Source organism: Emys orbicularis, chromosome 7 (assembly GCF_028017835.1).
Source record: "Emys orbicularis isolate rEmyOrb1 chromosome 7, rEmyOrb1.hap1, whole genome shotgun sequence".
Classification (NCBI taxonomy): Eukaryota; Metazoa; Chordata; order Testudines; family Emydidae; genus Emys; species Emys orbicularis.
In genome coordinates this window covers 6,797,997-6,819,446 of record NC_088689.1, presented here as the reverse complement: position 1 = coordinate 6,819,446, position 21,450 = coordinate 6,797,997, and the positions used below count along the sequence as shown (strand labels likewise).

Here is a 21,450-nt window from a genome sequence, read left to right as displayed (position 1 = left end):
AATAGACACAATAAAAGTCACTGGTAACTGAGCACAGAGCCATTGGATCAGATCGTCGTCCTGTGTTGTCCACCAACTTGAACGGAGCTACACACTAATCCCATCTCAGGATCTGGCACACTGTTATAACACTATGAAGCCAAGCACATAACTAACACACGCACAACCACACACACACTCACACACACAGGTGCATTAGTATTTTTTAAAGCCCTGTCAAACGTACTTCTGGCACAAAAACTAGAGGGAAGCAGGGATTTTACTATATTTCCTCAAGTATTGTAATAATCAGAGCTGAGGAAAATGAAAATGTCTTTGTTTTCTCTGAAATTTTTTTCCTACGGTTTTCAGGTTTGTGTCAAACAAGCACGAAAACTGAATTTTTTTTGTTTAAAACTTTTTGATTTTACCTAAAAAAAAACTCCCACGGAAAATTCTCCATAACAGAATTTTTGTCATGAAAATTTACATTTAATTGAAAATCCATTTTTTATTAGTAAAATGTTTCAATGGATACATTTTGACCACCTCTAGTAACAATAGATAGCTCCAGTGCCCTGTGCCTAAAATGTTATCATCTGATCCCTTTTCAATATCTTAACCCTACCTATCTGTTTATTCACCAGATCCTTCAATCCCTGAAACCTTGTGCCAACACAACTCTTCAACTACCTTGCCTGCAACCTTATTCCTGTCTGTTTATCATTCTTTGTCTGCAGCTGTTCCGCTCGAGTTCCCTAATAAATTACTACTAGAGTCCTAATTTTTAGATTGTCTGTTCTTTTCTGAACTCCCACTCAATAATGTCTCTACAAATCTTTATACCTTGTCAAATCTAAACAGATAAAAGAATCAGCCAGGTAGACAAGAAATTCCCATTGTGCAGAAGCAGGAGGAATATGAATCTATGCAAAGAGACCCTGTCATCTCAGACTGGTTACAATGAACCATTTCATTGCATTATATTTTTTTTAATGAAAAATATGTGGATGCTTAAAAAAACCCATCAGGTTAGAAAAAAGTATTAGAAGACAGCATGATACCATAGCTAGGGCACTGAACTGGGAGACAGGGAAGATGGCTTCTGGTCCCAGATCTCATAGTGACACCATAGAATCATAGAATATCAGGGTTGGAAGGGACCTCAAGAGGTCATCTAGTCCAACCCCCTGCTCAAAGCAGGACCAACCCTCAACTAAATCAGGACCAATCCCCAACTAAACCAGTGACTTTGGGCAAATCATTTCACTTCCCTAATACTGTTTCCCTTCCTATCCCTCCTCTGTCTTTTCTGTGAAGACTGTGAACACTTTGGGGCTGGGGTGGTCTCTTTTTATGTGTTTGTCCAGCTCCTGGCTCAAGGGGTCCTAATCTTGGTTGGGGCGCCTTTAGAAGATACTGTAGTGCACATAATTCATAATCATGGTATTTAGGTTAAAAGACATCAATGACAAAAGTTTTACTTTTAAAAATATTTAAAAACCTAAACACACCTCCATTGAAATAGACCAGAAACAGACAGTGAAGCTGACCAACCTGTTTTTTTTGTCTGAGCTGAGTGAACTGCACAAAGATAAACAAACAGAACACAGAACGCCAAGTAAACCTGATTTCTCAAATTCTCTCTTTCTTTTTACCGAGGATGATTAACACTTATATTCTGATCCCATCTACACAATCTGCCCTGTCATTGTGACACGGGGAAGGCATTTGATAATTGCCCATGTTTCTTTCTTGCGTGCATATTCAATGTCTGCCGGGAGATTTTTAACCAGGAAATTATGTTTTATTAAAGGTATCCACAAAATGGCCGTGTCCAAAATGGATACAAGCTGGGATTTTTAAAGAAGCCTGATGGATTTAGGCCCCCAAATACCATTTCTGTGGGATTTGGGTGCCTAATGTCCTTACACATGCCTTTAAAAATCGTCCTGCGAGCGTGCCATGAATCGGTGACCTGTCAAGGCTTTGTGTCAATCCACTGCCTGGTGGTGAAGTTTTCTGGACAAACGCACCCCAACGAAGGCCTCCTTGCTGAATTCAGAGAGGTATTAGGGGGCAAGCCACAGCAATCGATTATCCCTGGGAGGTTGGCAAAGGGGATCAGAGCAAAGGTCTGTGATTTCCAAGAGATCCTGACAAATCATGTGCCAGAGTCTCATGGCAACATGGTGGTTCCAGATGCCACTCTGAGTGCCCTGGGGAATGGATCGCTCGGGCAGAATCCTCAGCCACATCAAGCTCCCCCTGGGTGCATCTGAATGAGGGAGGTGAAAGTGGTGCGAAGTCGCACATCAAGCTCTCCTGATCCCAAAGGCCAGCCCCTTAGGGGCTGTTATACTGATGGGGACTGGCTACGGGGCAGTGATCTCTGGCCCTGCCCCCTCTTACTCCCAGCCCTCTGCAGTCACGACCCCAAGCCCGGATGTGTTGGGGGCAGACTGGATGGCACACAGCCAGCTGCACTGGCTTTACCCCATACCAGAGCTTTACCCCAGCTGCCCCTGTGTAGCTGCCTGAGCAGTGTAACCACCCAGAAGCAAGGCAGTGAGCTGGCCCCTCTACTTAGCCACAGATCATGAGCAGTGGCAGTGAAACCCACCCAGACACAGATTTCTCCATTGCGTCCTCAACTCTGATCTCCAGGGAGCCCCTCTACGGGAGAGAGAATAGCTGAACCTCTTGTGCTCCATTCAGCCATTGCCCTCTAAGCTGAGACCATCAGATAGGGAACTAGGTAGTTGAAACCACAACGGGGATTTTTGCAACATGGTCAATTATATCTCTAGGATCCTCAATGGAGGCCATCAGGCAAAAGGTCCTTTTATTGCAACTGCTGTCAAGGCCCCAGGAAACGCCCTTATCCAGCGGATGTGGGGTTGGCCACAGAATCCACCACCCGCTGCAGAACTGAGTAGCACGACCTAAGCTAGCATTGTCCATTGCACAGCACCTAGAACCATGGTCCACGACTAAGGCTCCTGGGCACTACCGCAATACAATACATGGCCATCATCACTCCCTATAGTATCAGAGGGGAACAGCCGCTAGCCAGAGGTATACTTCCTTATTCAGGGCTTGTATCAATAGTGCAGGGGTCTAGGAGGGGAGTACCAGCATCACTCGGACCTGGGACTTCCTTATGACCGTGACAGACAGAAGTATTGTCTGGTGCCATCTGTACTAACCTCAAACTGGGCTAGTGTTTCAGAAGAAGGAAGAGAAGGGGAATGGTCTCAGCTGGATTTCTATGCCCATCGGAAACAGATGATGGCTGGATTTTCAAAGAGGTGTACAGAAGTAAGGAGCCCAATTCCCATTGAAAACCAATGAGATTCGGGCATCTCACTGCTCTTTGTGTCTCTGAAAATCTTCCCCTACGATTATGCCCTATCCTGGCGTGTCTTTCTACAGGCTTGGGCTAGACAGCCCCGAGGCTGCTCCAGCCAGCAGACACCTTTTCATGATAACTAGCAGAGCTTTGCAGCCCTCCCTGCATTGGGACGTTCGTCATTCCACCCACCTTCTGTGAAAGGCTTCAAGTTTGGCTACCTGAATGCCATTCTCCTAATGAAGCCAGTAAATGAAAGGAAGGGGGCAGCCCGCACTTCAGTGGTCCAACAAGCCCAGAGACCTACCTCTTCCATAAGGATGATGAAGGTGGTGTTGTGCCCTTGCAGGGCAAGCAGCTTGCCGTCGGTGGTGAGGACGTGCAGCCCACGCGGGGCTTTCCCGGGGCACTGCTTTGCTTTGGCCACGTATTTTTCCCGCAGCCCATCCGTGCAATTGTTAGACACAATCCTCCGATACCTGGGGAACATGGACAATTCAGGTGGGGCTCGGGAGAGTCGGTTTTATTTTTGTAACGTATGCATTTCAAAGAGCTGCCCCAGGCTGACAGCCCACATGCTCCCCTCAAATCAAAGAAACTCAAAGGCTTTATTAATCCGCAGAAGCCAAACAAATCACAATCCAGCCTTCACCGGTGAGAACAGTTTCATATTGTTGAGCCGATTCGCTACATACCACTCTGAAAGCTGGAGAAAGCCTATTCAGCTCCCTGTTCCGTCTCCCTGTCTCCTGCATTATGGCATTTCATTATGCTTTCGTTACACTGTGTCTGCTCCTATTCTGCTCCAAGGCACCCTGAATGATTTGGCAGGAGCTTTGTCCAGCTCAGTTTTAAATGATTCAAGGAGCAGGTTTCTCTTGGCTCCATTCAGAAGCAAAGCAAAGAGATTAGCTGCCTGTGAGGACACTTGGCAATTTGTTGCCTTGTTCCAGGAGATTAACCCTCCTAGTCATTGCGTCGCAGAACTGGGGAAGGTGAGCAGGACTTCAACGGCTCTTCCCCACTCCAGTGCAGCCCTGCTGTCAGGGGCTCCCCCGGCTGCAGCCAGACCACTTTAATGACAATCTTTCACCGTGGAGTGGTTTCCTAAGACCCGTGAACACGGCCTTACAGTAGCCCAACTTTCATTGGCAACCCTTCAGTAAACAGCCAGCATTTGTGAGCAAATTGGTGAGCAGGGCATGGCACTCATGAGCAACCCTACAACAGACCTCCAAGTAGACATCTTCTGAGGCACACAAAGAATGTTAAAATGACAAACCAGTGTCTGCAGCCCACTATTCCGGAGTGACCCTACCAAAACAAACTAGTGTCTGCAGCCCACTATTCCGGAATGACCCTACCAAAACAAACCAGCGTCTGCAGCCCAACGTTCTGGAACAACCCTACCAAAACAAACCAGCGTCTGCAGCCCAACGTTCTGGAACAACCCTACCAAAACAAACCAGCGTCTGCAGCCCAACGTTCCAGAACAACCCTACCAAAACAAACCAGCGTCTGCAGCCCAACGTTCCAGAACAACCCTACCAAAACAAACCAGCGTCTGCAGCCCAGTGTTCTGGAGCGACCCTACCAAAACAAACCAGTGTCTGCAGTACAGTGATCTGGAGTGAGCCTACCAAAACAAACCAGCATCTGCAGCCCAGCGTTCCACAGCAACCGTACCGAAACAAACCAGCCTCTGCAGCCCAGTGTTCTGTAACAACTCTACCAAAGCAAACCGGCGTCTGCAGCCCAACGTTCCAGAACAACCCTACCAAAACAAACCAGTGTCTGCAGCCCACTATTCCGGAGTGACCCTACCAAAACAAACTAGTGTCTGCAGCCCACTATTCCGGAATGACCCTACCAAAACAAACCAGCGTCTGCAGCCCAACGTTCCAGAACAACCCTACCAAAACAAACCAGCATCTGCAGCCCAACGTTCTGGAACAACCCTACCAAAACAAACCATCGTCTGCAGCCCAACGTTCCAGAACAACCCTACCAAAACAAACCAGCGTCTGCAGCCCAACATTCCGGAACAACCCTACCAAAACAAACCAGCGTCTGCAGCCCAGTGTTCTGGAGCGACCCTACCAAAACACACCAGTGTCTGCAGTACAGTGATCTGGAGTGAGCCTACCAAAACAAACCAGCGTCTGCAGCCCAGCGTTCCACAGCAACCCTACCAAAACAAACCAGCCTCTGCAGCCCAGTGTTCTGTAACAACTCTACCAAAACAAACCAGCGTCTGCAGCCCAACGTTCCGGAACAACCCTACCAAAACAAACCAGCGTCTGCAGCCCAACGTTCTGGAACAACCCTACCAAAACAAACCAGCGTCTGCAGCCCAACGTTCCAGAACAACCCTACCAAAACAAACCAGCGTCTGCAGCCCAACGTTCCAGAACAACCCTACCAAAACAAACCAGCGTCTGCAGCCCAGTGTTCTGGAGCGACCCTACCAAAACAAACCAGTGTCTGCAGTACAGTGATCTGGAGTGAGCCTACCAAAACAAACCAGCATCTGCAGCCCAGCGTTCCACAGCAACCCTACCGAAACAAACCAGCCTCTGCAGCCCAGTGTTCTGTAACAACTCTACCAAAGCAAACCGGCGTCTGCAGCCCAACGTTCCAGAACAACCCTACCAAAACAAACCAGTGTCTGCAGCCCACTATTCTGGAGTGACCCTACCAAAACAAACTAGTGTCTGCAGCCCACTATTCCGGAATGACCCTACCAAAACAAACCAGCGTCTGCAGCCCAACGTTCCAGAACAACCCTACCAAAACAAACCAGCATCTGCAGCCCAACGTTCTGGAACAACCCTACCAAAACAAACCATCGTCTGCAGCCCAACGTTCCAGAACAACCCTACCAAAACAAACCAGCGTCTGCAGCCCAACATTCCGGAACAACCCTACCAAAACAAACCAGCGTCTGCAGCCCAGTGTTCTGGAGCGACCCTACCAAAACACACCAGTGTCTGCAGTACAGTGATCTGGAGTGAGCCTACCAAAACAAACCAGCGTCTGCAGCCCAGCGTTCCACAGCAACCCTACCAAAACAAACCAGCCTCTGCAGCCCAGTGTTCTGTAACAACTCTACCAAAACAAACCAGCGTCTGCAGCCCAACGTTCTGGAACAACCCTACCAAAACAAACCAGCATCTGCAGCCCAACGTTCTGGAACAACCCTACCAAAAAAACCAGCATCTGCAGCCCAACGTTCCGGAACAACCCTACCAAAACAAACCAGCGTCTGCAGCCCAACGTTCTGGAACAACCCTACCAAAAAAACCAGCAGCAGCAGCCCAGCATTCCAGAGTAACCCTATCAAAACAAACCAGGGTTTGGAGCCCAACATTCCGGAGCCACCCTATCAAAACGAATCAGTGGGCAGAGCCTGGTACTCATGAGCAACCCTGCGTCAGCCCTCAAAGCACATGCAGCTTAAGAATATGAGGAATGTCACAGTAACAAACCAGTATGTGCAGACCCAGTGCTATGGGAACGCTACAATAACAAACTACTAAATACACAGGGTGAAGGCGGGAAAAACTGGGTAAGGACGCACAGCATAAACCCAAGCTTCCTAAAGAGTTGTTATAAATAAGAACAGTAAGAGAGAAACAAATTATACGAAAAATCACGGAAAATACCCTGAGCGTGTCCGTTTACATGTTCAGCAGCTGCTCAGATGGATATTTTGATTCGTACTTTAATTTTGCAGCAGTGGTGGCATGAAGTGTGGGCTCCCAGGATCATATATCACTTGAGAGCAATGCAATATCTACATGTCACTTATGTTAATGGACTTCTCTCAGTGTCTGAGGAATGAGGCACTAACATATAGACGAGGCTGCAAAAAAGCAACTTGCAAATAAGGCTGGAAACCCGCCAGGCAGAGTAGAGATAACGCTAATGGTCCAGACTTACCGTAAATACCACAAGGTCACCAAAAGCGAGAGCCAGCTGGACTTACTTACCCGGTGCTGTTCAGGTAGCTCTGGCCGAGACTGCAGTCTTTTGGCAAGGAGGACGGGTTGAACCAGAAAGCTGGCATGCACTGGTTGTTACTGTGTCTTTCATAGCCATAGTCACTATGGAAACAGAAAGGTAATGAGGAGCATCAGATCATAATAATTAAGCACTGGAACAGTTTATCTAAAGAGGCTGTGGAATCCCCAATATTGGTGGTTAAGAACAGGTCAGACAAGCACTTGTCCAGGATGGTCCAGGTATACTTAATTGTGCCCTAGTGCATTGGGATGGACTAGATGACCTCTTGAGGTCCCTTCCAGCCCTACAAGTTCTAAGATTCTATGTGCCATGGGTACCCACAATCTTCGGGAATCACCTATTTACTAGAGCTGGCTGGGAAATTTGAGCTAACTTCTTTTTCCTGAAAAATCAAGCTTTATTTTTAATGACGATAGTGGAAGAGAAAATGCAGGGGTTTTGACAAGCCATGCTACTTATGGGGGAAACAGGAGAAGGGCTGTTCTTTCTACTCATCCTGCCTTCTAGTCCATCAATAAGTATCCAAACCTGGACTCTTTGCTCGGATTTCACTGTGTCCATTCTTGATCAAAACTCCCAGGGTATCAGAAGGAGTCTTCACTCACGGCGAAGTAAAACCAGAGTAAATGATTCGGCAAAGCTCTTAAATATATGCTTAACTTTAAATGCATGCGTAAGTCCATCCAAATTCAGCAACACACACGCTTAAGCCCCAGTGACTTTGTTGGGCATTAAGAATATTGGAATGGATTTAAACACATGATTAAGTGCTTTGCTGAACGGGACCCCAGTGAGTGCCCAAATTAGGGAGACTAACACTATGCTAAGCAGCATTGAACACTGAAACTGGAAGGATGGGAGACCCATTCGATGGGCTATGCTACAGAATGGGGAAGAATGCTGCCCCAGAAAGTTTTGCCGAACAGCAAGCATTGCAGAACTTCGGAAGATTTTTTGTTTCATGTGGTGACAAGAGAGGAAGAAAATCTGATTCACTTCTAGCTTAACTAAACCTGGAGCCACTTAATTTTTTGCATTTCCTTTGGTTCCATGAACCAATCCACGTTCCGGGATCTCGCCACATTCGCGACAGGGAAGCGTCGCACAAAACACAAAGTGCCGGGAGCCGATCTTGAATGATTAGCAGAGGAATAAAGATGAACAGCATGCCTGAACAGTGACAGGGCTAACGAGCAAACAAGGACATGACTGATGCCTGTCCAAAAGAGCACTTACAATAAACAGTGGAACTGCCCTAGTAGTCTAATGGTTACACAACAGAAGGTATGTCTTCCCTGCAGCTGGGAGCGTACCACCAGAGCTCAGACTCCGGGGGTCGGGCGAGCTTCAACTCTGGTGACTGGCTTGAGAGCTGCCACATCCACACTGCTATTTTTACCATGCTACCTTGAGCCCTGCTACAGTGAATCTGTCTACCTGGGCTGGGAGGCTCACTCCCAGCTGCAGTGTAGACACACCTTTACTGTCATTTGGGGGAGAGGAATCCAGCTCACTGATCCTTCCCTGAACCTTTAGGGGATGGAAACACACCCAGCTCACACCCAGTTGTCCTCCCAGTGATGAAGTCACAAGGCTGATCAGAAGTGCAAAGAAGTCAACGGGAGTTTTTTCATTAGTTTTGGTGGGATCAAATCCTCTGAGCCTCCCTCTTTGGCTAGCTGGAGCTAACGTGGGGATTTATAGATAAAGAGGAGGAATAAAAAAAATGATCACTAAGTTCATCTCACAACAAGCCAACAAACGCCAACGCTATGGGAACCACAGACGTTACGAAAGCTCCACATGCCCTACGATGCTCTTGGTTTTATCCACGAGCATGCCGGAGTCTGAACGGAAAGCTTCAGAGAAGGGTTTCAGCAAGATGAATTCACTGTGCGGCCTCACTGTTGCCAGTATTCTTTGGAGGACAGAGATTTCCAAGCTGCATAAAAAGGTTCAGAAATTCCCTAATGCTCTTTGTCGCAACGTTCCATTTAATCATTCTCAGAGGGTCAGCCTGGCACAGTAAAGAATGCCTGGCAGTGACTGCGTAATTAAAAATGTTCAGGAGGAGCTGTTCTTTGCCCAAAAGAAGAAAAGAGCTGCATAAATATTTAATAAAATTAAAGACAACATTGCTGTATGCCCCAAAGGCTGTGGGCTCGTTCATTAACTTCTGGTAATTGTATATTAAAATCTCACATGCTGCCCACCATCCCTCTTGCAAGCCCCAGGGTTTGCATAAGTTAGGGAAATAATCAAGTCCAGCTGCTTCTCTGCCTTTCCTTTCTTGACAGAGTAAATAAAGTACGGGGGGGGGGGGGGGGAAATACCAGCACGTATTTTAATAACACTTCTCAGTTCCATTGCTTCTGCACAAGGCAAGAGTTTGATTTTAAAAATGATTATGTCCGAGTGTGTCTGCAAGTGTCGGTAGCCACAACTACGTCCTCATTGTATCTATCCACACGCTTCACACAGGGTTAGCGAACCCATGCGCTTTCATCTATAACTGTGATCTTGCCATGAATAGTGACTAGGTCATAAGGACAAGGTGGAGTTCCATGCGTCTTGCCCCGCAATGACTCCCAAGCAGATCTCTTTAGCTTACATGTAAAATATGGATTGGCCAAGATTTCCAAAACGGACTGGTGACTTTGGGTGCCCAACTTGAGATGTCTGGAAGGGCCATGTTTTTCAGAAAGTGAAAACCATGAAAACCAGGCCCCTTTAAAATATCTCCGGTTGGGCATCCAAAATGGAGGTGCCCCAATCACTAGTCACTGTTGAAACTCTTTGCTTCGTCCGTCCCCCCTCCCCCCCCCCCCCCCCCGGAACTGTCAGCCCTGCAAACTCAACCTAGGATTGGAATTTCAGCTGGTTCTTTCTAGCCCGTGCATCACTATCAATGAAGATTCAGCACTCAGAACCCAGTTAAGGATTCTGTTGAGGGTGAATCCAGCTGTCTCCGCTATAGTTGTGTTGGCTCTGCAGGGCTAACAGGAGAATAAGGCAGTAAAAGCTTATTTTAGTGTGTAAGGTAGGTGGAAATGATACTGAATAGCTACAGGAAGCGGGTCTATTGAGTAAGAAGGTGCCATTTTTACAGTCACTCTCCAAGGTACAACTGCATTTTAAGGCCAGTTAAACTAGAGTAGCTTTGCACTTCAGCCTTAAAAATACACCAGGCTGAACTCTGGAATGAGAAAGCAGGAACGCTTCAAAGCAGTAACCAACCAGACAAACACAAAAGCATCTGTGGAGATCAGTGAGAGGCTGAGCACAGTGGCAGAAGCAAATGATATGGTATGGGTAAACGGTGCAGGGAGGTTTGATGCTTATTGTAAAACGTTAGCTTTTCTCGTTAAGGGTGAGACCAGCATCCAAATGTGCCACAGCTCCTGGGATAATCCAGAAGAGTCTGAGATTTCATTGCTGCTCTAGGAATAAATGAACAATTGGTTCAGCAAAAATGAAAAAAAAATCTACCTGATGTCCCTGAACCTTTGCTCAGACCAACCACCACTGATATTCAGAAAAAAGCAGCTATCTTTCTTCACATTTTTTCTCATTTTGGTTGCACCTGGTGCATGTCCAGGTCCCAGCCAAGGCTGTATCAGGAAGTCTTGAAAAAAAACCTGTGGCTCAGCTCCTCAGCTAGTGTATATTGGCATCGCTCCACAGATGTCATGCAGGAGGCCTCAGTGGAATCCAGCCTAAGAAGGCATCAGTGAATTGAGGTGGATTTTCACCAGCTAAGGATTTGGTCCTGCCTACTTAAATGGAAGCAGGAAATGAAAACATCTTCCCAAGACAACCTCTTCTTGTTGCATTCCCAGCCCAGTTTAGCTGTCCAAGAGGTGCAGGTAGTTCAGGTATTCATCTGAACTGCTGGGTGTTTGTGCATGCCCCCCCCCAAACCTTGTGTGTACCTCCACCCTTTTGAGAATCAGCTGTTGTTAGTCACCCCTTAGCATCCTCCTGCAGAAATCCCAGACACGGACACTTTCCCCAAATGTAAGAGCAGCATCAGGGTTTATTAAAAAACCTCAGAGCAGTTTGGAATTTACGATGCCATTACCTCAAAACATCAGTATTTATGCAAATCAGCCTGTGACTTCTGACAGGCCCACACTGCATGGGGGTGGGGTGGGGGTGAAAGAAGCCGATCTGGCTTTTGCTGGTGACATTTCTTAATAAAGTCTTGCTGAAAAGCAATAACAGTTTCCCAGGCTAAAATGAAAATCATTGCCCTGGTTTGCACGATGCAGCCTCAAGAGGCTACAGAAGTCAAGTGAGGCTGAAATTCCTTCCCTATAGGGGCACCCTTTGGAGGGGAAACTCTCCCTTCAAGGTACAACTCTTGCAGTCCTTTGTTAGAATTAGCTGCAAAAAAAATGTCCCTTAGCCCTGTACAGCCCACCCTTGGAATTCCATATACATCGAGCCAGCTGGTTCGGAACAGGCACAGAACCAACAGCAGCAGGAACACTCGTTATAATGGGCCAGAATACTTACCACTCGAAGTCCCATTCGGCACAGACACAAGGTTCTGATACAACGGTTCTGGAGTAGTCTCGACCCAGGGCACACTGGGCTCCAGGCTTGCGTTTCTTATAGATCTTCCTCTCTCCCATGACGCAAGGCTCACCCTTCGGCAGCGGAACCATCGCGGATTAGAAAGAGGAGAAGAACATGGAGGATTTCTAGTCTTTGCCCAACCACTATTACTATACAGCAGGATATCAAAGCATCTTGGGGGATGATTTCCAAAGGCACAAAGGGCAGTTAAGCGCTCTTTGAAAGTCAGGAGGGGCTAGTGCTTAATTCCCATTTACACCTTTAAAAACCTCCTCTGTACAAACTTCAAATCAAGTCTCCCAGGTTCCTAACTCCCATTTACAGCTTCGTAAACCTCCCCCTACACTAACTTCATCAAACTCTCCCACCAACCGCCCCCTTGTGCCTTGCCCATTATTGAAACAGAACGATTATTTCTGTTTTGCAGATGGCAAAATTCATGCATCATCGAGTGCATCGTCTAAGGTCAAGCACAGAGTCAGCGACAAAGCTCAGGGTAGAACCCAGGAGTCCTGACTCCTCCTCTTCCCACTACCCCTTACTGCCTTGTAGCACTCGGTCATTTTCTTCAAGCGCTGTGTAGGGGATTAATACTGAGGTTTTCTAAAGCACTACAGGAGGAAGTTTGAAGGAAAGTTCGACCAGATACAGATTGTTTAGGTGAATTACCATCAATCGTCTTTTCTCTTAGGTTCTTAGGTTGAAATAATTTGTATGAGCCAAAAAAAAAAAAAAAAAAAACCAACCCCAAAACAAACCAACCCAAACCAAAATGCACAATTACATTCCTTATCTTTCTCATGATTACCGATTGCCAAGATGATCCCATGGTATGAAGAACAAGGGAGTTATATGCATTACTTTTTATACAGATCATGTTTTACCTGTTTGATATTATTCTGCCTGACTGCACAGAGTTAAATTAAAGGAAGCTGTTGCTGGAGATGAGGCTCAGGCAGAAAGATACAGAAACTGCAGCAAGCCAGCCATCTCTCCCAAGTCATGGAACTTACAAGAATTTGCATGGGAAGACTGCAGCGTAGGTCAGACCCACGCACTCTCTCTGGCTTCTCCCTTTGCACTGCATGCTATGTTCCTTTGGGTGAATACATAATGCTTTGTTTTGAAGAAGCTGGGTTTGAGACACTTTGATCAGATGCTGTCACAGGAACCCAGAGGAAAAGGGCTTCCAGGTACCAAACACAGTTGGCCCTGTCATGTTAAGGCGGCTGGTAAGAAGGCAAGGGGATGGGGGGCAGCCCAGAGATGCAGTCTAAGAAAGGTAGGGTGAAGAGAGTGAAACCTGAGGTGCACCTGAGAGGGACTAAAAGGGGTCCAAACAGTTTGCCCAGCTAGACGCTTTCCCCTTGCTTCATTTTACATTAGTTTTATTTGTTCTGTGTCATGGCTCTATCCACCTAATATATTCCAGGTTCCATGACGCTCTTTTCTAATGCATCTTCTCTTGCTGATTTCATTCAGTGACATCACAGTTTCAATGTTTGTAATGTCACTTCATCACCATGGAAAGGACTGTGACATCACAGTGTGGTTGTTTTGCCAAGGGCCCCAACCCTACAAACAACTCCCCGAAGGACAGGACTGCATTAACTCCCATTGGCTTCCCAAGGCCCCAAATGACCCTAATGTGATAATAAGCCAGGTGATTACAGAAGAGAAAGTTTATATACTGTGACAGACCCAGACCAGTGGGGTACAGGAGTCTGGTAGAGGGCAAATATACTGGTCACTGGATGAGTAGTTTTCTGTTCCCTGAGTGACCAGAGCAGGGGCTGCACTAGAGTAATCAGGAACCTGCTAGAACCAGTTAAGGCAGGCAGGCTAATTAGGACACCTGGAGCCAATTAAGAAGAAGCTGCTAGAATCAATTAAGGCAGGCTAATCAGGGCACCTGGGTTTTAAAAAGCAGCTCACTTCAGTTTGTGGTGGGCATGTGAGGAGCTGGGAGCAAGAGGTGCAAGGAGCTGAGAGTGAGAGGGTGTGCTGTGCTGCTGGAGGACTGAGGAGCACAAGCGTTATCAGACACCAGGAGGAAGGTCCTGTGGTGAGACTAAGGAAGGTGTTTGGAAGAGGCCATGGGGAAGTAGCCCAGGGAGTTGTAGCTCTCATGCAGCTGTTACAGGAGGCACTATAGACAGCTGCAGTCCACAGGGCCCTGGGCTGGAACCCGGAGTAGAGGGCGGGCCCGGGTTCCCCCCAAACCTCCCAATTGACCTGGACTGTGGGTTCTTCCAGAGGGGAAGGTCTCTGGGCTGTTCCCCAACCCACATGGTGAATCTCTGAGGCAAGAAAATCCGCCAGTAAGCGCAGGACCCACCGAGATAGAGGAGGAACTTTGTCACAATACATATATTAAAATAATAATTTGGTCTTCTCTGCCCTCTTCAAGCAAAGGGCTCCCGAGAGTTTTCCAAACTTCTGTGCGATAAGTAGATACTTTTATATCCATTTTACAGATGGGGAAACGGAGGCACAGAGACGGGAAATGACTTGCCTGAGTGAGTGGTGGAGCCAGAAATAGACTCCAGAACTCTTATGATTTAACTCCAAGACCTTACTTTAAATCAGCAGTGAGGAACAGCACATGCTAGTGGAATGGAATTTCTAAACACTGTTACACGTTTAAAAGTACACTGGCATGGGGCTGGAGTTCTTTACCCTTTTTCCTGGGTTCACAACTATCAGCTGACAGAATTCCCCTGTTGGTATCTCCCTAGTGACTGATCCAATGATTTTAGGTTAGTTTATCTAACTGGGCCAGATTCCTGTTTACACTAAGTCCCCTTTATACTTCTCTGGCCGTGTAAAGGGGCCTCTTAACATGGGAGTACATTACATTACAGGCCCCGATTATACTGCCGGAGTGGTGGAAAAGGACCTTAGTGCAAATAAGAACTTGGCTCAGTGCGTTTCACTGTGCTCTCCATGCATTCCAAGGCACAAGTTGAGTCTAACCGAGATTTAATGCCATTCTGGAAAAGCAGCAGGAGGAACTATTTAAAATATGTGATATCTATAGGTCAGAACCGCCTCACTGATTTGATGAATGCTAGATCCTTCCCTCTCTAAAGAACGTGATAGGCTCCTACCCACAAACACTCTGAGCTTGAAAGGCAGCGTTGTGCCCCATAAAAGACTGCGTAGGGAGTCAATAGTACCTGATTGTGCAGGTGCCAGGTCTGGTAGTCCTCTTTGTTGCACCTCCTGCTGAAGATGGATTTGTAGTCCACTTTGACCAGCTGCCATTCAGAGCGGAGACTGAAGTGGCCAAAAATTCTGAGCATTGGAAAAGAGAGAAAGGCATACACACAGTCAGCCATGGAAATACGGAGCCTCCATACAAAAGTGAACCAAGGGTGGAAACCAACACAGAATCCCAGAACGTATTACAAGAAAAGAACATAAGAATGGCCATACAGGGTCAGACCAAAGTTCCATCTAGCCCAGTATCCTGTCTTCCGACAGTGGCCAATGCCAGGTGCCCCAGAGGGAATGAACAGAACAAGTAATCATCAAGTGATCCATCCCCTGTCGCTCATTCATAGCTTCTGGCAAACAAAGGCTAGGGACACCATCCCTGCCCATCCTGGTTAATAGCCATTGATGGATCCATCCTCCGTGGATTTATCTAGTTCTTTTTTGAACACTGAGCCTTTACCTTCCTGTGCCTCAGCTTCCAATCACCTGCTTGTACATGGTATCCTGTTCTCTGTCCCTTTGTGTATCCTGCTTTATTAGACTGCAATGGATACACAATGGACATACTCCTGTATGTCTGTATAGCACCTGGCACAATGGGGTCCTGATGTTAGCTGTGGCTTTTAGACACTCCTGTCATACAAATTATTATAGTAAGGAGTAGCCCCATTAAAGCCAGTGGAATTACTCAGGTGAATACAGTTATACATGTATTTATAGGATCGGGTCCTTTCTGAGACGACATGTTCTCACTGGTGTTAAATATTCTGATTGTACAAAAAGGAGAGAGAACCCAAATGTTAAAAAAATCACTATGCAGCAAAGAATGAAATAAAAATAGAGACCAACATGATGGAGGTGCTTAGAACATAAGAAGGGCCATACTGGGTCAGACTAATGGTCCATCCAGCCCAGTATCCTGTCTTCCGACAGTGGCTATTGCCAGATGCTTCAAAGGGAATGAACAGAACAGGGAAAACATCAAGTGATCCATCCCCTGTCGCTCAGTCCCAGCTTCTGGCAGTCGGGCTTGGTAAACAGGATGCAAGATGAGGGCCTGCAAAGACTGCAAACTACCATCTCCTAATTAGTTCAACTTCTCTGGAGCGAGGTCATCTCAGGTGATAATCGTTTTCCACCGCAGGGCAGGAACTTCCTTTTTTGGCAATTCTTTGGAGCAGGCTGATCATTACCAATGATTCAGTGACCCACGTCTATGGCCGATCTGGCCAAGTAAGTACGGAGATGTCTCGTTCATGATGTGCCCCCAAGCTAGTGGACTTGTTGCTTGAGGCCCCAACCAACACTGGGGCCTGTTTGTGCCAGATGCTATGCAGGCCCAGGCACACAGTAGGAGCAGAAGAGCGTGCATTCTAGATAGACAGGACAGACAATGGGATACAGCACAGGATTGGGGACTGAGGCACAGAGACGTAAGAGCTGGGATTGTCAGGCAGGCCAATGAACATTAAACCCCAGACTAAGCGCTTTGCCCAAGGCAATACCAGACGTCTGTGGGCTGGCATCAGTTCAAAGCAGCACCTTCCCCACAGGACCATCCTTCCTCATACCCATTAAATCACGCACATGCCTAAGTGTTTCCAAGTTCAGGGCCAACGTGAGGCCAACCGTCTCGATGCTAAACATTCTGTGCTGCCCTCCTGTGTGATAAACACTAAGAGAGTTTACTTGGCAGAAGCTCACATCTTTTACAAAGAAACAACTCACAACAAAACCGCCTTTAATTAATAAATAACATCAGGTATCTACACAAAAGGCTCCATTCATCTGGAATCATTCAGCTAGCTCCAGGGAACCTGCTTTTCAATCAAGCAACTACTTCTTATTCCTCACGCCAACGGTTCTTTTCTCCATAAGAAGCGGCTTTTCAACCGGCTGGAGCCATATTTCCAACGGGGTGCGTGGTGCAGGGAGACGGGGGCCACAGACATCAGTTGACCACTTTAAAAGCCGTAAACAAAGCTACAGTCTCACAGAGGGGAGGGAAAAGAAAATGAAATAAAGGCGATGGAGCAAATCAACGCATCATCAGAACAAGCCAATACGAGCAGCTTGTTCTCCCCAAAGCTGAGAGTCTCAGATGAAGAAGGAAAAGATCTTAGAACTCAACAAAATAATTCTTTAACTGAGGTTTTTAAATACATATAGATATGATTTGTTAAACCTACATCATTTCCAACATTCAACTAGAAGCAGGTGTCACTGTATCACCTTAGCTAGAGGGTTGATAGGAAGGAGAGGGAAGTATTTTTCTAACACACCACACCCTTCACCAACCTAAAATTCAACCAGGCTATTCATGAGCTTAGGGGGCTTTAAAATTCTTTTATATACAAAAAAGAGGGGGAATTGCAAGATGATTTGCAAGTCTCACAGTGAGAGGGGAAGAAAAACAAAGATCAAGAGAATGCAACCCTCAAGACACAAACATTCCTAACCTATATAGCACTGTAACCTTATGGCTGTAACCCTCATCCCAACCTCTCCAGTGTTTGCCACCATCCCTTGCTCTGCCTCATCTTATCCTAGATTGTAAACTCCTAAAGGCTCATGGCTTTGCCTCTCCTCTGCCTGCAAGGTACTATGCAAGCTTACAGTGCTGTGGAAATGCAAATGTAGGGAGCAGTGGCACGGATGGTGAAGGGCCAGAGAGGGACGGAGACCCCTATTACAGGGAGTGAGGAGCTGCACTGCCCCGGGGGCAGCTTCGGAAGCGACTGCACCATTGGAGTTATACAATCCCTCCCCCAGTACCTCGACACGCAGGGCAAGTGTGTGTGCTGTACCTGCCCTTTGGATGGTGCATTCCTACTCCCACCTGCTCGGTTCTGCAGACTGGTGTGGACTCTCGAGGAACGTGGGGCAATGATCTCCCCTCATTCACATCCACTTTGGTGACGTGTGCTAGAGCCAGGCACAGCCTGAGCCCGAGGCAGGTGGGGGAGCCCCTTGGCTCTGGGGAACTCAAACCTTTCTGAGCTGACTGCTTTTTGGCACCCAGCGGGTTAGTTTTATTTCCCTGACTGGCTGCTGTAAAACCAGCTTCACGCCCATGCATGGCAACATCGGCCGCACACTCAGCAGCTCCGGCAGCAGCAGCTTCATATCCACCGGCTCTGCATTCAGTAACCGCGTTCTGTGTATGGGCTTAGCTAGTGGCTAAGTTATTCTACTGAATCCCTGTGTCGCTTTTCCTCTAAACCTGGTTCCTGCCGGATTCAATACGGGTGATTTAAATGAGGGCAAAGGAGGGTTAGATGATGGAAATGTCACTCCGTTTAGTGAGCCAGCCCCTCAGCTGGTATAACGAGGCCTAGTCCCATTGACTCCCACAAAGCGATGCTGATTTACACCAGCTGAGGGACTGGCCCGGGGTGTCTATTTCATTGAACTGTGCCCCCACCCCCAAAGGAGCTTACCTTGGATCCTGGGTCTCTGTGTGCTAGTAACTCAGGGAGCGGCACGCTGCCCCCAGGAGGAAGGGGGACCAAGGGCAGGCTCGGAGGCAGGGTGACCAGATGTCCCAATTTTATAGGGACAGTCCTGATATTTGGGGCTTTGTCTTATATAGATGCCAATTACCCTCCACCTCCTGTCCCGATTTTTCACCCTTGCTATCTGGTCACCCTACTCAGAGGCTGCTAGGCAACAAATGGGGGGAGAGAGAGGAGAGCCATTATTTCGAGTGCGAGGGCCCCCATAGCTCAGGGGCGTGACAGGAAGATGCCTGCTCAGAGGAGGAGCAGTGTCGGAGGGAAAGGAGGTGGTTAGAGTCAAGTGATTGACAAGCAAAAGCCCGAGAGCACTGTGAGAGGGAAAAAGCCATTCTGAAAAAAACAGGGCTGGAACACTCATGGGAAAAAAATTACTGGGGACTGGACTCAAGGAGATCGGGAGTTAGGATTTTCAGGATAGTTAGTATAATCTGCACCTGATCCCTGCATCTTGTGAAGAGGCGGGGCAGGGATGGTGGAGGAAGGGGTGGAGTGGGCCGGGGATGGGGGTGGAGTGGGGGCGGGAAGAGGCAGGGTGGGCGCAGGGCCTGAGGCAGAGCGGGGTTGAGCACCCCCGGGGGAAAATTAGAAGTCGGCACCTGTGAGGGCTTGCTGGGGGTGAGTCCCAGGCCTGCATGCAGGGTCTCCCTGAGAACTGGCCCCTGGGAACGTGGTAGCAATATCCCTAAACTTCTTCCTTTCCCTCTTCCAGGTAACTCCCAGTTTATAGAGTTTTGTTGGGAAAACTCCGTGCCCAGCCTGGCTGAGTTAGTCTTTCAGCTCCCTTGATAAAATCAGTTGCCACGAGGCATGTACTGCTCGTGCTGCTAGTCCAGGCCTGCCCACCTGCTGCGATTGGATCTGAGCTCTAGGGTAGGAGATCAGGAGTGAGGATTTTCAGAATAGTTAGTATAATCTCCACCTGATCCCTGCATCTTGAGAGGGGAAATCTTGGGAACAGAAGCCGCCTGCTTCCTGTGTGAAGAGGACATCTGCCAACTGCAACTGCCAGCCCCTGTGCAGTTGTGGAGGAGTCTGGATTCATCTCTGAACCTGTGGATCATTCGTGGAGCGGTGAGTGCACCATCTTTTAGTTAGACATTCAGGGAAACTGACTATTCCCTGAACTGTGTCCTCAAGCCAGGGAATAAGGGTTTGGTGATTTTATTACCTACTGCCTATTTAACCTGTAGAGGGACTTACCATCTTATCCAACATGCACGTCTTTTGGGCCGGATTGAACCCAGGCACCTGCTACAGGAGATACATTGTCAGAGGTCATCCAGGGCCACTACGAACCAGTATGACAGGACATTTGTCTCGTGCTAGATCAGGTCACGTGACTGGGGAATGTCATGGGTATTCTCAGCGTGGGCACTGATGACCCTGAACAGAGTGTTTTACCTTGTTCTGTTATATTTATTTACCATTTACTACAATTACTCTCTTGACTATATTGTGTGCTTGTGTTAGTTCTTGGGAGTCGCCAATCATCTGGCCCGTAAGTGGGAGTTGTCCTGTGCTTAGAATTTTCCTTCCAAGCTGCCCTGGTGACCCTGCCAGGAAGGAGCAAGGGAGGGGGAGCCACCGCCAAATAAATTCCTATGGGAAGAAAATAAGGACGTGACATGACACCCTGCTGAACTAGAGGCAGCTTCCAGATGAATCCAGGCCTGTCCCTCACAACCTGTAAGGAGATTGGCATGAAAGGAGGTAGTCGGGTGCATAGGATGCTACAACATCATCAACAGAGCAATAAACACTTGCTTGAACCCAACAGACAACACGGCTAGAGAAACCAAGAAATAGCGATCGGCCAGAACAGGGGCGTAAGAGCTGTCTCAAGATGAGCCACTGGGGTCTCCCTCTGCACTAACATTAGCGGACTACACAGCAGGGAAAGCAGAAGGCTGCGTTGACCTTTCATCAGCAACGAAACTCACCAGAGCCACTTGCTTTTTGAACAAAAAGAAAAACATTGAAATGCTTGCATGGTAATGACAATTAATGGAAAAAACAAGGTTTCCTAAGTGGAAGGGAATATATTAGCATTCCAAAAGCACAAAGCGTTAGCTACTCTTTAATTAAATGATTTCAAAGAAGATCTTTGTATATAATTGCTATAATTTAGAAGGAAACAATACTACACTAAATGTAATTAGAGCAATATGAACGGTAAGGGATGTTTCCCTCTGTGCTGCTGACATGGTTCTGGGTCACCTGATTTTTATAAGAAGTGTTTTGGGTTTTTTTAAGAAAAAGCTTCTTAATGCTGATAAACTATCATGATCCAGCCTTCGATGTGAAGCACTGCAAGTAGGCAAGAAAAGCTGTTGTATCTCCACTCTGGCAATACAGTCACCAATTATATGTCCCACCAAGATACTTATAGCCCTTTTCTGATGTACAAACCCATCAACATCGTGAAGGCTGCATTTCTAGGTACAAGTGGTCCTGCCTCAGCATGGGGGGATGGACTAGTTGACCTCTCGAAGTCCAGTCCAGCCCTACATTTCTGTGATTCATTTGAAGACAGAAGGTATGAACTACTTTTAGAGTAATTCAGGACAAGGAATGGTAGGAGACTATCAAAAGAATACATTCCCAAGGGAAATGGGGAAAGCCCCATCCAAATGGGACGTGTGAAAGTAGGCTCAAGAGAACATTGTAGGGAACTGTCTCTGCCCTGGCAGGGGATGCAGGGGGTGACCACCCCTACTAGATACTCTAGAGCATGAGGTTCTGTAGTGGGTTCATAAAATAGCTCAATTTGGGATC

At 47.3% G+C, this 21,450-nt stretch overlaps 1 protein-coding gene across 1 annotated transcript in view; it reads right to left on the bottom strand.

Annotated features, from left to right (window-relative positions):
• The window catches only part of SORCS3 (sortilin related VPS10 domain containing receptor 3), a 469,336-nt gene that overhangs the window by 39,188 nt on the left and 408,698 nt on the right, over positions 1-21,450 (bottom strand). The window contains exons 15-18 of the mRNA XM_065407380.1: positions 15,118-15,235; positions 11,876-12,009; positions 7,324-7,437; positions 3,639-3,810 (exon numbers count right to left, since the gene is read on the bottom strand). Of these exons, the coding sequence (XP_065263452.1) occupies positions 3,639-3,810; positions 7,324-7,437; positions 11,876-12,009; positions 15,118-15,235 (538 nt within the window). The remainder of the gene's footprint in view (positions 1-3,638; positions 3,811-7,323; positions 7,438-11,875; positions 12,010-15,117; positions 15,236-21,450) is intronic.